Below are 19,121 nucleotides of genomic sequence, written 5' to 3' on the forward strand. Positions count from 1 at the left end.
CTCAGTTTAAGATAGAAACAAGCAGCAGTGATTCCGCCTGTTAAAGTAATCGCTAGGCAGGGAGCCGTTAGATGAAAAACTTGGGCATGTTGAAGGCTAGATTTGTTTTTGTTAAGAGTGTGAACAAGATTTCTAAAGAAAAAGCAAGGATTAAACACCTAAAAGTCAGCATAGGACATATTAGGCGCTAGTTTAGAAAAAACTACCCTTATAGGTCTTTTCCCCAAAGAGTTGTGTACTTGGGCAAAATACAAAATTTGTTGGTGCAAGTGGACAAAATACTTGTGATTTCTGGGTAAACAAGAATTAACCCTAAAAAAATATTTGATCCAAATCCTATTCAAATTTAGTAGATGCACTATATATACAGTCTCTTTCGGATGATATATACCACATACACATCCACTTCTGAAATGAAAATGGAACATCTTTGTCGGAAAATTAAGCGTAAAACGTGAATTAACCCATAGAATTTCAATCAATTGACAAAAAAAGAAAGGATTAGATCAATATATATGAAACTTGATATTCATTGAAGAGAGTATATTAAACCCAAAGAAACCACAAGTTCCATCAGGATACATGCATTCTTTGATTATAAAGATTACAAAGAGAAATTAAAAAAAGACCGAGGACGATCGAGTTAATCCTAGGTGTGAAGCTCTTGTATATTAAATGCTTATATATATGAATCTATAGGGTGTGCTTATACGAGCTAGCAAGCCCTGCCCTGTGAGTTAATTGTAATGACTGTCAGACTGATCTACACTAGGGTTCGACCAGTCACATATTCGGTGAAGGCCAAAGCTACAAGACCCAACATGGCCAACCATCCATTTATGAGCTCTGCCTCTGAGGTCATGATCCCGTCGGATTTGGACTTCACGCTCACTCCTTTCAATAGAGGAACCAAGGATGCCACTGATAGCAAAACACTTGTGCCGATGAACAATGGGACTCCGGAGCCATTGGATATCTGAGCAAACACATCTTGTCCCTTAGATAGTTCAACTGCCAGAGCGGCAACGAAGCCCACCATTGCCAGCCTGCCGTTGATTCTCTCTGGAGCTAGTCCACTGAATGCAAACACCTCCGAAAACTTAGGAGAAGGGGGAGGAGGTGAAGGTGAAGGAGTTGCAGCTGGCTGTGGATTCTTTGAGGCTTTTGTTACAGTTGTTGGTTGCTTCTTTTGACCACCCTGAAACATTAATTAGACACATGGTTAGGACTGGTTGTGCACTACATATGCATATCCTAGAGTTTATGTTGACATACAAATAAAAATTATACGTAGAAGAGAATGATTATCGTAATTACCTCGGCCATAGAGCGCACGCGGAGATAGCTTGAAACTGCATAACTAGCAGGAACAGTACTCTGTAGGTTCAGAGATCTGTTCTTGCCTGCAGCTTCGCAAGTAATGGAGCTTCCAAGGATTGATTGCATAGCAGTTGTTGCATCCATTGTAGATTCAAGCTAATTTTGAAGGCTTTGATTGAAGTTTGTTGAAGATGTAGAATTAATCTTGGTTTCTGAGTGTGGAAGTTGCTTGCCTTGGAGTGATTTATATACTACTTTAGGCAGCAGAGCTCAATTAATGGTTTACATTTTGGCACCCCATCGTGGGTTTGGTGTTCATAGTGATGAGTCATATGACGTGTAGTTATATCGAATTGGAAAATGATTTGTGGCCTCAATGAGGCCTAAGATTTATGGCCTCAATTCTAGGTGTCATGCCATGTCACCTGCACACATCACCTATTTGTCAAATCATGTCATGTAATTCTTAAGCATAAAGACTATCTTATCATTCCAAAATCTAATGGCTCTAAATTATTTTGGTTTTCATGTAAAAATAAAAAATATTTTTTTTTTCTTTTTCTTTTTTTCGTTATATATATAATTATATATATATATATATATATGTTTTTGAATATATATATATATATATATGTTTTTGAATATATATATATATATAATTATAGATATATATTTATAATTCGTAAAAAAAATTATATACAAATATGTGTTTTTGTGTATAAATAAATATATATATATATATATAATTCCTTACAAAAATATATATATATATATATGTATATTGTTTTAGAGAAACATGAATTGAGAGAAAATCGCTGTGTATTCTCATTGATAATAGGGGCCTCTTTATATAGAGGATTACAATGCATAGAATCTGAATTGTATAAGGAAAGGTAATCATACAATGAATGGATATCTCTAAGATATTCTCCGAGATTCTCTCTAATTAAAACTCTATTACCACTAGGTCAAGTAACCTAGAGTTTGGGCCAGACACACAATTAGAGATTTACTTGAACACTCCCTCTTGTGTCGCCCAAACGTGGTGCTTCTCTCGTTGCCTCGCTAAAAACCTTGCCGAGTAACAAAAACCCAGTGGGACAAAAATAACTTCGGTCGAAGGGGAAAAAGAGCACAACACACCATTCACGTTTCGAGACCATACATGTAGACATCTCCCCCTGATGTCTGCATCTCCCCCTGATGACTACGATCATGGGAGTTCGGATAACTTCCGTAAATAATGCTACCGACATGTTTCTCGAAAGTGGAATTTAGGCAATGACTTAGTGAGCAAGCCTGCCCCACTGTCCTCAAATTGAATGTCACGCCCCGAATTTAGAATAAAGAAATTCAAATCCGAAACGCGATAACTTAACAAGCACAAGAAAACACACATAGAAAATTTTTCATTTAAACTAAGCAACAAACAAACTGAGCTCACAATGTCAATACCGACTAGTTCTTTAGAGTCACATATTACATTACAGATAGTTTACAAATCAAACTGAATGACAATTCAATAAGTAAACACACCCACCACAACTCATCACTACCCAGCGGAAGACTTAAAACTAAGAGCACCCTTCCACGTCCACGCTATCGAACGTACACCTTAGATTTGATAATGATCACTCGATATTCTAACCTGCACAATAGACCCTACACCATAGAATAGTGCACCGGGATTGAACAAAACAAACCCGGTAAGCTTTTTAAGCCCGTATGAGTAAACTCAATTAAAGTGACTCACGTCACGCATGCTTATAATTTCTCAACTCGTGAGATGAATTAAAGCAACAATATTTAATTCCACAAAATACATGCTTTCACCATCTTAGCCTAACAAAAACAATATGCAATTAACACAACAAAAACATCAAGTTCAAATTAAACAATAACATGCTCAATAATTTCAACCCAACTAAAAACCCACATGCTCTGTCTCTCAATTCATTTTACGTCCCCACAATCTATTAGATCACTATTCCTTTGCCTCAACGGCACAACCAGGAAATCATACTCATTTCCCTCAACATAACGCGGTTGCCAAGATCATGCCACCCAAACTCATTTATCAATCACTACAGATCACAAGCCACAACTGTACCCACAATAAGAATTAAGCAAAATCAGTAATTCCTACATAGAAACTTAGTTCAGGAGATCACATGAAAACAAACAAAAGAATTCATAGTAATCCCTTCATATGGTTTAGTTCAGGAGATTACTAATAAAACAAACAATACAAAATGCAGTAATCCCTGCATGTAACTTAGTTCAGGAGATTACATTAAAACAAACAATTCAAAAGACAGTAATCCCTGCATATGACTTAGTTCAGGAGATTACATTTAAAACAAACAATTCAAAAGACAGTAATCCCTACATATGACTTAGTTCAGGAGATTACATTTAAAATCAAACAATTAGAATGACACGGAAAATAGATAAAGAAGTCAAACAACTCACACCAGAGTCGATGATCACCTATCAACTCCAAATAAATCATCTCACAACATGACTCGTTTTCAAAACTCGACATCCTTACCCCTTAAGGTAACATACATCACAAAAGTGATAAAAAATCATATTATCCCAACTCACCCATAATATGAAAATCAAGTCCCTCTTGGACAATAAAAGAAAGAACCCACACCACACTCTCAATTAAAAACATGTATTCAAAGGCTTCATGTAACCCTCGTGTTACTCCCCTGAATATACAATGGCAGACAGTTTAGAGCTCTAACTGAATCGTAGCCTGTCACCTCGGCCGAGGTTCAAACCTACGATAATGATTGCCTCTGTCACTACTTGTGACCCGGATCCGTAAACCCGAAAACTTTTAAAGTTCCACGTGACTCAAAACTTTACCGAACTCGACTACTCATTCAACACAATAAGCAACAGTTTCAAAACAATATTCTGAATAAATCACAATTCACTCATATCACAAAATCATCTTTTATTTCCAAAACCATATATTTTCCTCAACATCACATTGCACAACAATAGTAAACTACACATTCAATTCCACCAAGATATATATATTTCACATAAATATATATATACATAGTCATCCACTCAGGGATGCCACTAATACCAACTATAGTTTTATAACTTATACTTCTCGAAAATCATTTTATATCAAAACATTGTTTTCACTTACCCATGAACCGTTGTCGATCAAGTTCATATATTTTAAAACAAATAATTTGTTTCGAAAATGATTTAACAATTAAACAAGTAATTCTGAGTAATAAATAAATCCGTTCGTAAATGAACCACGTGAGATTTACTCACCTCTAAATCCAGTTGCGTCTTCAATACAGCCTAAAATCACAATCACAACCGTCCGCCCAACCAAAACCGTCAATCACCTAAACAAATACGATCCTAACTTAGCAATTGATTCATAACACCCTTAAACGACGATTCAACGGTCGGATTCTCACGGATCGCCCTTGGGATCATCCTATCAAAATTATACAAAGATCCAACGCTGGGATCCTCGCGGATTGCAAACCGAAGATAACTCATAAAACCGAAACCCTAGCATGCATCAACTTTCTCCAAACTGACCTTATAATATAACAAAACGACCATATCGATGCATAGATGAATATACTGAAAACAGAACACAAAAATAAGGCCAGACGCGCCACCACACGCCGCCACAAGCGGTGGTTCAGATTGTGGTCAACCACGGCGGTCAACGCCGGATCAACCACCTCCGATGCCAAAGTCACCAACTACAAACATGTTCAAAATGAAGAGATGAGCCACTTTCATACCTGGAGCAAAGTGAGATTCGGTCTAGATCGTCCTAGATCAAGCTTGGAAGTTGGATCACTCTCGTGCGTCTGATCAGATCCTAGATCGAATCAGGACCATCGAAAAAGTCAAACCTTGATCTAGCGCTCTACACCCCAAATCGAGATGCAAGGCCTATATGGGGATAATCAGCAGGAAGAGACAATCCCAGAACCGCGAAGAGATAGGCCGGGAAGTCGCCGGAGATTGGAAAACCGGTCTGATCTCGAAAGCATAAACTTTGGGCGCTCCGATCTGCTACTTCCGGCGAGGCACCGATGAACCCACCACCACAAAGAAGTCGGCGAGGCAAGTCTAAGTGTTCCTTGGCTTGTCTTGTCGCCGGAGGTGGCCGGAGATGAAAGATTCAGTCGGGTCGGGATGCCGGGTTTCGCCTCTGGTCGGGCTGCGCGGAGGAGAGAGAACTCTGGGGAAGAAAATGGAAATTTCGGAAGTTTTGGGATTTTTGGAAAAATCTCAGATTTTCTTATATTTATAGAAATTTCCCAAATTTCAATCGCTCATAACTTTCTCATACGAACTCCGATTCTCACGTTCCACATGTCTACAAACTCGTATCGATGCGCTCTACAACTTTTGTGAAGGAAGTTTTCACAGAATCTAAACGTATAAAAATTCAAACTTTGTGAACCCCCTAAAACGTGCACTTCGAATTATTATTCGTCCGAAAATAATTCCACTCCACCCTCGAACCACGAAATCATACAAACGAACACTTTATTAATCCCAGGAAACATTTAGGAATTAATAACAAATTTCTGAGGTCTTACATTAAACCTAGTTCACTTTGATCTTTGAGGAGAGTTTGTTGTTGCTGATTATGCTTGGTGTTGTCGCTTTTGATGTAGCCTTGCTTCATTTGTTCAAAACAAGCAGCATTATCCTAAATGCTCGTAGGCTCATCTGTGGTAGACTTCAAACCACAATTGTTCGAACATGCGTAATTATGAATCCAATCCATATACATTCACGAACCATTTCGTGAAGAGCAATGATCTCTGCATTGTTCGAAGATATAGCGACTAGGGTTTATTCTGTAGACCTCCAAGATATCGAGGTCTTACCCATGGTGAGCACTTAACCAGTTTAGGAATGACCTTTGTGTAGGTCAGAGAGATACCCAACATCAGCAAAACCTTCCAAAACACATGTTGTTTTGGGATGGGGATAGAGGACGCAGGCCAGTGTTGGCGGCGTTCCTGGTGTGTGATGGGTCTGAATCCATCATCTCTCTGTAGGGATAGAACAAGCTCATATCAATCATACATCTCAAGTACTGAAAGATATATTTTACACCAATCCTGATGGCGTCGCGTTGGCACAGAGCTATATCTTAGCTAACAAGTTCACAACATATGAGATGTCCAGTCTTGTGCATTGAGCTAAGTACAATAATGCGCCTATTGCACTTAGGTAAGACATTTCTGCCTCTAGCACATCTTCGTCATCATCCTTTGGACGAAGAGGATCATCTTCAGGATCAAGACTACGGACGATCGTGGAGGTGCTTGAAGGTTTGACCTTGTCAAAATGCCTAAGCATCTATCAACACGATGCTCAAGTTCCAAACTGAGACAAAATCGTGTTCTCCCAAAATCCTTCATCTCAAACTCGGATTTCAAGTGTTCAGCGGTTTCCCTTAACTCTTTAAGGCCTTCTAATGAAGATCATGTCCAACATGAACCGCGATAGAATCCGAAACTTGTTATAGAAACGCGTGGGCATATCCCTTCCCAATCAAGTAGTCAATTTAGTGAGCGTTTCAATCTTATTGTAAACGCGCTCCATAGTCTAGAGCCACTTGACTTGGGTAGATGAAGTTCACCATGAACCTTCATGTATATTCCCTATCTAGATCCCCATAGAGATACGTAGTGACCACATTTGTAAGCTGCATGATCAGTTATTCGGAAACTACCAAACTGACAAGGTAGTGGAGTGCAATGACATCTATTACGAGAGAATATGTCTCATCGTAGTCGATTCCAGGCCGTTTTGTGAGAAGCCTTGCGCCATAAGGCGAGATTGTCATCTCTTTTTCTCATCACGCTTTCTAACGAAGACCCATTAGTCAACAGGTTTTATGTTAGGAAGTGTTGGCATCATTGACACAAAACCTTCCTCTTCGTTAGAGAATCCAACTTAACCTGGATCGCATCTTTCCATTTAGGCCAAATCTTTCTACGTTGGCATTCATTCATCAACGGAGCGTGGTTCGATATCATTGGACTCAACAAACTCATGCGCAACGATATGCGCGACTACATCATTAATTATGATGGAGTTTCTATCCCACGTCTCATGTACACTAGTGTAAGTTTCACAGAGCTCTATATTCTCAGGAATAGGTTCTGACGTTGAGGCGTCCCCAATAATAACCATAATCGGCCAAAGTATCCTTCGAACTCACGGGCCTCCCACGCATCCTAGCTGGGGCCGTGGCCGGTAACGCCAGAGTGCCACTCTCTTTGGCGTTGGCGCCATGCCTACCTCCATGTAGGGTGGCGCTATGTCCTCTCGTAGGGACGTACTTCCTTGCAGGCATGTTTGCAGCGTATTTGTGTGATGTCGTCACTTTAGTAGGGATCGGGATGAGACAAAGTGGGGACAGACCACGACAATTCCTATCGTTCCTGCTGAACATATGTGTTCTTATCTCCTCCTAACAATGGAAAGACTGTCTCATCAAAGTGACATCCGCAAATCTAGCGGTAAGGAGATCGCCTAGCAAGGGCATGAAGTGGGGGACGATTGTTGAAGTCTCAAATCCAACTGAGTTGCCCATTCGTTTGTAAGGACCCATTATAGAGCGCTGTGGCGGCGCAATTGGCACATAAAGGCACACTCAAATATGCGTAAGTACGATACTTGTACGCAGTCACTAGCTGTAACGCAGAGGTAGGTTGAGTGGCAGTGGGTCGTAGACGAATTAGCATAGTTGCATGCGATATTGCATCACCCCAAGTGGATATAAGGAAATTAGTGCGCATTACCAATGTCCGGACTACCATCGTAGCCGTTTCCGCGAGACCAATTAGGTGTGTTTATGGGAATATAATGTCCAACATTAGTCCCAATGCAATAACCATCGAAAGTCTTCGATGTAAACTCTCTAACATTGTCAAGTCCAATTGACGGAAGAGGATGATCCGGGGAGTGAGCCCGTTGTCATATGATATGTGCTAGAAGTGTAGCATAAGCAGCATTTATAGATGGACAGTGGCATAACACGTGACCAGCGTGTTTGCGTATCAGCCAATATCATGAGATATTTAAACGTCCGCAAGTTGGTTGAATCAGTCAATAGAATCCCCATGGATTCTATGTAAGAACATAATGAGTATTTTCATATCCTTTGCATAGGACGGTCTCAGTCCTAGTTTCCCTAAGGAACGGGTTTTGTAAAACGAGCGAGAGGCTTTAGAAGCAACCAATGAGAATTTTGGTTGGGCCTGAGCGTCTGAAACGCTATTTGAAGCAAGTTGGTGATTGCAACATCACCTGGGGCGTCATCACCATGATGTACGCTATCCATGGCGTCATGGATAAGGACTATACCAGCCCTAGGCTGGTTGTGGATGGCAGTGATGGTGGTCACACTTAGTCCAGGAATCAACTGTTGATTCATGCTTCATTTCGCTCGAGAAAATAGATGTCCGTGTGAAGTCTTTAGTAGACGGATCATCATATCATGACTAGGATGACCTATCCTGTCGTGACAAAGCCAATATGTGTCTAAATCTAAGAAATCTTCTCTCATAACTTTATTGGATTTTATAGCTCGAATAGTGACATAAAGTCCACTAGAGAGACACATAAACTTCTCTAAGATGCGCCTTTGTTCGCAATCATTAGAGGTATTGTAAAGGAACTCATTTTCATTCTCTACATGCGTTTTCGCATGGAATCCATTGGCTATTCATAGGTGCGATTGGCCCTAGGAGCGTAGAGAGTTTCTGTGACAGTAATTAAGGTGCCATTTGGCAAGTGGAACTTGGGCTATTCCATGTCCTTGAATTAATACTGATGGCCCAGCCATAGTAGTCACAAAAGTCATATGCTCAGAATCAAAGTAGAGTCATAAAGAACTCGAAATTTTATTCATAAGCCAACGGAGTACATCATTATCTCTTAACCATTAGGAGAATCTAATCCAAATGCTAGTGAATGCAAAACAAAGGTAGTCGTTTGACTTCTTTCGGTAACTCCAAAATAAATATGACCAGGTGAGTAGAGAGATGTCGGTGGAGCAAAGCTCGCTTAAGTACCACTTATCTCAAAACCTTCCTAGACATCACACTTATTTTGGATGAGCCTATGTGAAGAAAAACTAAACCAATGACATTTACTACAAAATATATGGCAATTGCCTGTTACATCTCTTGGAAAATAAAGACTTAAACATAATTGGCGATCTATTGATCCCAGCCAGATTTGTAGTCTTCAACCCTTCACTCTAGATCATCTTCTTGATCTTCTTGTTCCATATAGTGAGCTTCTCTTGCTTCACAATATGCTTTGTAGGCGGTGACGATTTCTTAACGAGCTCTACAAATGTGTGCCCAATGATCAGACACTCCACATCGAGAACATACATCTCTTTGCTCAAACTCCATTGATTGAGGCGCTTTGAAAGCGTCATTTAGATGGCTCTTAGTGTTGGTGGCGCTACCAACATGGCCAGAGGCGTTGCCTCCCTCTCTCTTTCCACGTTGACCTCTTCGGTTCCGTGTTCGCCTATATTGGCGGTTACCTTCCCAAGTAGAGCGATTATATGGACCAAAACGTCCAGAAGTATCCCTAAGGTTAGGGTTTCGCTCTTGGCGCCTTCTCTTAGGGGCGCGACTATAATTGGATTTTGGAATATGCTCTGTTCCCACGGATCTCGAATTATAGTTCTTCACAAGGATGTTGTCATGCTTTTCGGCGACATTCATAGCTCCAAGGAGCTCATGAAACCTTGTGATCCGTCCTGCAGTAACATCGATTCGATAGTTCTTAGCAACCATCAATGCAGAGACGGGGAAGGTAGAGAGAGTCTTCTCAATCAACATCGCATTTGTGATCACTTTACCACAGAATTCCATTAAGGATTTAATGCAAAGTGCTTCCGAGTTGTAGTCAAGAATTGACTTGAAATCACAGAAGCGGAGGCTATGCCATCTCACTTCTAGGTCAGGAAGCAGGGAGTCACGGACGTTGCCAAATCTTTCTTTGAGTGAGACCCACAGGCTTCTGGGGTCTTCTTCATTCATACACTCATACTGGAGCGAATCATCCATATGACGAGTCATTAGGATGATGGCTTTCGCCTGATTTGCCTCTAAGGCTGCTCTATTTTCTTCCAAAGCTTGAGCTTGCTCAACAGTTAGCACGTCCTGGCTAGGCTCGAGAATCGTATCCAGGATTCCATCGGCCTTGAGATGCTGGCGGACATCACGAACCCACCTGTGATATCCAGAGCCAGTTGTTCCCAATGGAGTAAAGTCCAATTTGTTTAGGTTACTCATCCTGAAAGAGAACAAGAAAAAGGGTTAGTTTCGGAGCGAAAAAGTTATCACGAAAACATATAAAATTCGTGAGCGTAATCTTTTCCAAGAAATTAGGAATTTATGAGCGTAATCGCTTCCAAGAAATTCAATTCCAAGAGATATTGGATTAGATCGAAACAATGACGTAAGTGGTCGATCATAAATTCTCTACAAACTCTAAGTTTGGAGATCTCAACAAGCTCCAAGCTTAGAGTGAGCACGAACCCCCACATGTCGGCTTAATTAGGTCTCCCCTATGATGAAGAAAGGGGGTAGAAGAAGGGAGGTTGCAAGTCCCCGAGAAAAAGAAGAGAAAAACAATAAAAACTTCAAAAACGGGAACTAAAGGAACCTTTAAAACATACTTTTGAAAAGTGTAGAAAATTGCCAGAATTTGGTTGGAAAAAGTTGCCGGAAAAATCGCCTGTGGCTGGAGTTGGCTGGTAGGCTGCTTCTTCTTCTCTCAGTGGGCTGCAGGCCTCCTTTTTTTTTCTTTTTTTGTTTCTTCTTCTTCTTCTGTCAGTGGGCCGCAGGCCTCTTTTTTTTTCTTTCTTTTCTTCCTCTTTTGGCAGGTGGGTCGCGTGCCCTTTTTCTTCTTCTTCCTTTTATTCTTTTATTCTTTTGGCAGTGGGGCCGCTTCCCTTTCTTTCTTCTTCTGCTAGCTCACGTGGGCTTACTCTTTTTTTTTTTCTTTTTTTCTTTCTTGTAGTCTGGGGCCTGCTTCCTTCTTTTTCTTTCTTTGCTGCTTTGACTCTAAACGTGTGGGCCTTTGTGGATGATAACTGCACTGGGCTGGGCTAAGTGGAGGACGAAGTGCAGGTGTTGTAGACTACTTCAGGGGTGCCCGGCGGTTCAAGGGCGTGCAGACTTCTTTGAGGCCGGTCCGGTTGCTTTCCGGCAGGTTCTTGGAGGTCTGACACCGGTTCACGAATTCTGTAGTCAGGATGCAGGTGGTGGTCAAATATTATGGTAAATGGCGGTATGGAAGGTGGTGAACCGAGCAGAAATTCTTTATTTTTTCAGGGGGCCGGTTCGGTGCTCTTTGTTGAGTCACAAATTACTTACGCAATTGTGCCCCATAATTATGAAAATTGATTTGTCTTCCATGCTATTTTACCTTTTTTAATCCATTTCCTTTTATTTGTAGGAAACCTTGCATTGAGAATAAAATGACTATTTGAGGCTTGAAATGTGGAGATTTGAAGCTAGGGGAAGAAGACACGGAGATTGGAAGAAAATTGCAAATCGACTTTTCCGGCGAACCGCCACTCATGGATGGTCTTTTCTCCAGCAAAGGAGGACCATGGTGGTGAGAATCTCCCATCACTTGAAATTCAAATATCTCCCTACACCTTGTCCTTTTATCACCTTGCCAATTTGGGACCATTTGGGGGACAATGGTGTAAGAGCATCTCTTGCACACTTGGGGATCAAAGATGACACACCTAGCTGATCAAAAAGAGGCCAAAGACCAATTATTCAGATTCTTGGCTCCATTCAATCATCTTCATCCTATCCAAGATCCATTTTTCTCTCTAGAGAAGACACCATCATTTCCACCACTAAAACCACCATCTCCACCTCTAAAACCTCCATTTCCTCCACCATTCAACACCACAACTCATCTTAGAGATCCCAAATTTCACTATTCTTACCAATATCAAGAGCTTGGAGCAAGGAGAAGGAGATGACTACCACCACATCATGTTCTTGGAGACCTATCTCCACCACCTCTTCCGGCATCATAAATAGTCACCCTTTACTCTCTATCTCTTTATGTATTTGATGTTTAATAGAATGTTGAAGCTTGTGTATCTAGCTATGTGTGAGTAGTGAACTAGTTGGGGCTAGTGTTGAAAGCCCTAGCCAAACTTTCTTGGATTGATGCTTTTGTTTATAAATCGATGCAAATTCATGTTGTCATTCTCACATGCTAAGTCAATAGTTGAATGCATTACTTAGACCTAATCAATTTGAGTTATGTGTTTTCCATGACATGAAGTTTTTCCTAGAGATTGATTACCTCTAGGCAAAAAGGGAGCATGAAAGCACACCATGTGTGCATGTGAGGGTAGTGAGCTAAAATCACCTAGAGATAGGATTGGTTTGCTTGCTTGGTTACCTAAACTCTAAGCTTTATGCATTTAGGGGCAAATGATTGAGACTTATCCGGTAATTGAATTTGTCTCTAAGTAGTTATCTCTAGACTTATCCGGTTAGAGTTAATAAAATGAAAGGGGTTTAAGCCTTAGTAGTCCTATCCGGATGCTAAGAGGGTAGTTGGACAATTAGCTTTGCATCATTCATATTCAATTGCTTTAATGCTTGCAAGGGAGGCAAAAGGTGAAACCCGATGCCCTAACTCCCATCCATTTGATAACAACTTGTTTTGTTTAGGTTAGTTTATGTTACTTGCTTTCATTGTTTCAATTTGAATAGAAACCAATCTCAAAATCAAAATCAAATCTCTACACACCATCTTGCACATACTCACCATGAACTTTGGTTCACTTGTGAGCCTTTGTTTGTGATTGTACACTTGCATATTCTTCTAGTTTTTCCTTAGGTTTTCCCTAGCTAGGAAAGGATTTACCAATCCTTGTGGGTTCGACATCCTTACTTAATCCCCTATTCTATAACTTGTACCTCTTGCACTTGAGGGTGGCTTTAATGCTAACACTCTTCCAGCCGGTTCCGGTGACGATGCTGGCGGTTTCAGGCTCTTGAGATTGAGAGCTTCAATATGGGGGTCGGTAGTTGCTAGGTTTTGAAGGCTACGATTTTAGGGTTTCAGGGTTAGGGCTTCATGCTGATAACGTGTTTTAGAGAAACAGGAATTGAGAGAAAATCACTGTGTATTCTCATTGATAATAGGGGCCTCTTTATATAGAGGATTACAATGCATAGAATCTGAATTATAAAGGAAAGGCAATCATACAATGAATGGATATCTCTAGGATATTCTCCGAGATTCTTTCTAATGGATATCTTTTTAATTAGAAAGAATCTCGGAGAATATCCTAGAGATATCCATTCATTGTAGAATTAATATAATTTGGTATAAATATATAATTTGTACAGAAAAATTTATACATATATTCAATGTAGAATTAATATGGTATAAATATATATATATATATATATTAATATATATATATATTAATGTCATAATTCTAACCCACAAAATTTAAAAAAAAAATTGATTAAAAAAAAGTCAAATTTAAAATTGATTCCACAAGAATGGAAAGAAAATATATTAGTATCTTAATTATAACCCATCAAATCTGGTAAAATATTCAACTCTTTTAATAAATGAATTTAATAAAATTAATGGAAGATTAGTTACCTTACACTAACAAGTTAATTAGAAAAGTCAAAAATTAAATTGGATCCACAAAAATGGAAAGAAAATGTATTGAAATCGTATTAAAACCTATGAAATCTGGTAATTGAAGAGGTAAGGAAATATCATTAATAGATTGAATTGATGAAATTCTAAATTCCATCATTTCAAAATTTCTCGATAATTTAATATTGTCTCATCCAAACGCAACGTTAGGAAGTGTTCCTTAAAGGTCAATTGAGACTTCATTAATTCAATTGTTCGTTTATTTTTACATGAAAAAACAATCATAATCTTATTAATACTATGTAGAAATTCAATGAATAATAGGTGTATAACACAGCAATAATCAAAGAAAAAGTGCAAGTAAGGAGGGTGTAAAATAGAAGTCATCGTCCACATTAACATTAAGGTCAGCTAACATGTCTTACACAAACAAATAAGTAATAAGCAGCTAATAATGAGCCAGTAAAGTTTACTGGGGACTTTTCCCTAATGGCATATTTACAATGAAATAGAAATCATCATCCACACTGAAATTTAAAGTCAGCTAACATGTCTTACAATAACAAACAAGTACTAAGTAGCCAATGATGAGCTAGTAGAGTTCACTGGAGACCTTTACCTAATGGCATATTCACACTTAAATAGAAGCCATCATCTACTGAAACTGAAAGAGCTAACATGTCTTGCACGAACAAGTATGTATTAAGTAGCCAATGATAAGCTAGTAAAGTTTACTGCGAATCTTTTCCTAATGACATAATTACACTAAAATAGAAGTCATCATCCACATTGTCTAACAGTAACAAATAAGTACTAAGTAGCCAATAATGAGCTAGTAAAGTTCACTGGGGACGTTTTCCTAATGACAAAATTACACTAAAATAGAAGTCATCATCCACACTTAAATTTAAAGTTAGCTAGCACGTCTTACACGAACATTAATAAGTACTAAGTAGCTAATAATGAGCCAGTAAAGTTTACTGGAGACCTTTCCCGAATGGCATGTTCACGCTAAAATAGAAGTCATCATCCATTGAAACTTAAAATAAGCTAGTGTGTCTTGCACGAACAAGTAAGTACTAAGTAGCCAATAGTAAAGTTCAGCGGGGAATCTTTTCCTAATAACATATTCACACTAAAATTGAAGCCATATATCATTCACATTGAAATTGAAAGTCAGCTAAGTACTAACATGTCTTATACGAACAAAAAAGTACTAAGTAGCTAATAATCAACAAGTAGAGTTCACTGAGAACTTTTTTCTAATGACATATTTACATTAAAATAGAAGCTATCATTCACATTTAAAAATCATTATTGTCTATTGAAAAATTTGGGATCAATAGAACAAGTATACTTTCAAAAATTAATTTCCTCATGTGCAATATATTGTATTCCATCTTAAGCAATTTCTTTTCAGATATCAACTTCCCAATCAATTTAGATATCTAGGTTTCCAAACGAGAACATTATTTAATTCTTTTTAAATTTCCTAGTAAGGAAAACTACTCCAATAAAATAGGCCTAATGTAGTGCATAATTTTCCATCTTCTAAACTCACGTCATTTAATTTTCATATCTTCTAATATCCATTAATTGCTTCTTTCAATAACCATTTAGATTTTCTTGCTGGGTATGTGTAAAAGGTTGGATCTTGTTTATGCAAATAAGATATATGGTTGAAATTCTTGTAAGTTGACAATGGCGACCAAAGAAAAATTAGGATGCAAATCAAATAAATAAAAAATTCTAAGAGTCTCAATTTAATAGAATTTATAATTATCTCCATCATCTGATTCAACTTCGTTTGATATAATCACGTCATCATCTTCCTTGACGTAGGGTACTTGTGAGGTATCATTTCCATCCATTAGTTCTAGTAAGAGTACACCATGAACAAAAAGATTATCACCAGTACGTGTAAGAGAAAACAAAAAGATTGCATACCTTCCTATGGATATCGTTGACCAAGCTTTAGTTTGTAGGCTCTCTACTTTTTCTTTTGTTCTTTTTTTTTTCCTCTTTTCGAAGCTAGAGTTTAAACGTTAGATTTGAGTTTATTGTTATTTTCTTCCTTCCATTTAGATTATAGATGATAATTATAGATGCTATTAACACGGAATATTTTTCAAATTCAATATATTAATGATACTTTCTTACCTCTTCAATCACCAGATTTTATGAGTTAAAATTACGATCTAAATACATTTTCTTTCCATTTTTGTGAATCCAATTTAATTTTTGACTTTTCAAATTAACTTCTTAATGTAAGGTAACTAATCTTCCATTAATTTTATTAAATTTATTTATTAAAAGATTTGAATATTACTTCAATTTACCAGATTTCATGGATTATAATTACTATATTAATATATATATATATATATATATATATTCTATATACACACCACATTAATTCTCCATTGAAAATATATAAATTTTTTTGACTAATTATATATATATATATAACTTTTTTTTTGAACGAATTATATATATATATATATATATATAGATATATACACCCATACTTTTTTTTGGAATATGTATAATGAAAAAAAATCCAAAATAATGAAAAAGAAAGAAAGGAAAAAAAACCAAACAATATTTTTTTTAGAGGAAAATAAAAATAATTTTTTTTTCTTTTAAAAAAAATAATTTAGAGCAGTTATATATTCGACAACATATATATATATATATATTTTGACGAATTATGGATATATATATATATATATATATATTCACAAAAATATATAAATATAAATTTTTTTAGACGAATTATTTTATTATATAAAAAAAGAAAAATAAAAAAATAAAATAATATATCTTTTCTAGAAGAAAACTAAAATAATTTAGAGTCATTAGATTTTGAAATGATAAGATAGTCTTTTTATTCAAGAATGACATGGCATGATTTGATAAATTAGTGAGGTGTATAGGTAACATGGCTTGACACCTAGGATTGAGGCCACAAATCTTATGCCTCATTGAGGCCCTATATCATTGCCCTATGGAATTACAAGACGTACGTGGTTTTGCTCCTACCAAGGCAAAGAAGCAGTATAGAATTCTGTGGTCGCATTTGGTTCAAGATTTTCACAGTTTAGTTACGAGCACATAGCACATATAAGGAATTAAGGTATTCTCCCAAAGGGTAGCTAGTTAGGTGCCAATATTTAAAAGACGAATGATCTTCATGGTAAATTGGCTACTTGTCGTCCTAGCTCCTTGCATTTGTTAGCATAGAGTTGTTTGTTTCTCCCAACATCCAATAAAATTAGATGATCGGACATTAGCATGGCCTGCCGTAATGATGGTTTGCCTAAATTCACAAATGTTCCATTCATTTATTTACAATTGATGTAGGACGAGATTTTTGCCAATTTCAACCAAAAATCTCGAAAAGAAAGAAGAGTCTTCACATTAAGAAGAATAATTTGAATATTGGAAATTGGTATTCAAACAGGCTTCTTAATGATGGAATTAATCATAAATTACTCTTTTGGATATTTCAGGATTCTCGAGTAAAATCTTGATTGAGATTCCAAGCGTAATATTCTTTAGTATCTAGGATTTTATTTTCGATTTTTATTTAATCAGGTTTAATTAGGTTTCCTAGTTTTAGTCAACAATAAATTCTTCTTTATGTTTTCTAATTGTATTAGGTTTATGCTATGTGCCCTATATAAGACACCTCTTAAATTGTAATTTTCATTCAAGTTATCAATAAAAAAAACCAAATATTAGAGAAGTTTCTCTATGTTTCTTATGGTTGTGCCCGTAATTGCTAGTGGATTCTAGCTCATCTCATATGGCTTTCGACGCTTGACGAAGCCTCTTACTATCGTGTTCACGCTTCCCGCATCATTTGGTATCAGAGCGGGTATCGCCCGCTTCTTAGCAGACGACGATCCAAGGGAGAAGTTCACTACCACCAACCTCAACGACGCTGGTTGTAAAGTATCTATCAAAGAAAGTTTCATTGAAGAGGAACATACCGAGGGATTTGCCCTAGGACGACCTCATCAATCCGAAAAAAAAAAAAAAAAAAAAAAAAAAAAAAAAAAAAAAAAAGAACGTTGGATATTTACAACGTCGGATTACGACGACTTCCAAACAACATGTATCATCAAAGACAAGGTATGCTCGGTAATACTTGACTGTGGTCTACGAGAGAACTTTGTAGCAAACAAAGTTGTGGATTATTTTCAATTACCGACAGTGAAGCTGAGTGATCCATACTGGATTCCATATGGGGAGGATAAATATGCACAAGTAACAGAGGTTTGTAAAGTTCATGTCTCTATGGGAAAATTTTATAAAGAAGAGATTACTTGTCATATGATTGACATGAACAACACTAATGTGCTTTTTGGAAGACCATGGCATGAAAGCGTCAATGGTGGTTATTGCAAGGACAACACATATTTATTTAGGTGGGATGCGTACAAAATTAAAATCAAGCCTAGAAGGAAGAACATCAAGAATGACCATCCTGAGATGTGTGAAAAGAAGCATGAAGAAGCCACTTTGAAGATTGAAGAGAAACTTATTAAAGACAAGGAAGCTGATTCATTCATCACATCGATATCCATGTCATGCATGCTTAATAGTGTTCAAGACCAACCCAAAGAGAAGTCAATGGCCATTCCTTTTCAAGTGGAGGAGCTTATGTTTCAAGATGCTTATTCTAAACTTGTCTACGGTATTGGATTCATGGTGATACCTTCTAATTTCGAGAATATTGAAGTTAATGGCTTATCATGTTTTATTCCTACTAACGATCGAGTTGCATACAAGAGGAACTCGAGGTCGAGTTCTTTTCGAGTGGAGGAGACTGATGTAGGATGAGATTTTAGCCAATTTCAATCAAAAATCTCGAAAAAAAAAAGAAGAGTCTTCACATTAAGAAGAATAATTTGAATATTGGAAATTGGCATTCAAATAGGCTTCTTAATGATGGAATTAATCATAAATTACTCTTTTGGATATATCGGGATTCTCGAGTAAAATCTTGATTGAGATTCCAAGCGTAATATTCTTTAGTATCTAGGATTTTATTTTCGATTTTTATTTAATCAGGTTTA

The 19,121-nt window shown here is 37.4% G+C and overlaps 1 protein-coding gene across 1 annotated transcript; it reads right to left on the bottom strand.

The window, feature by feature from the left end:
• Window positions 1–763: 763 nt before the first annotated feature.
• LOC112169071 (early light-induced protein 1, chloroplastic) lies at window positions 764–1,440 on the bottom strand. The gene is made up of 2 exons (XM_024306010.2): window positions 1,318–1,440; window positions 764–1,198 (listed from the first exon to the last, which is right to left on the bottom strand). The coding sequence occupies exons 1-2, from the start codon at window positions 1,324–1,326 to the stop codon at window positions 764–766; spliced, it is 444 nt and encodes a 147-aa protein (XP_024161778.2). The 5' UTR covers window positions 1,327–1,440.
• Window positions 1,441–19,121: the final 17,681 nt, after the last annotated feature.

This window comes from Rosa chinensis, chromosome 6 (assembly GCF_002994745.2).
Source record: "Rosa chinensis cultivar Old Blush chromosome 6, RchiOBHm-V2, whole genome shotgun sequence".
Lineage (NCBI taxonomy): Eukaryota > Viridiplantae > Streptophyta > Magnoliopsida > Rosales > Rosaceae > Rosa > Rosa chinensis.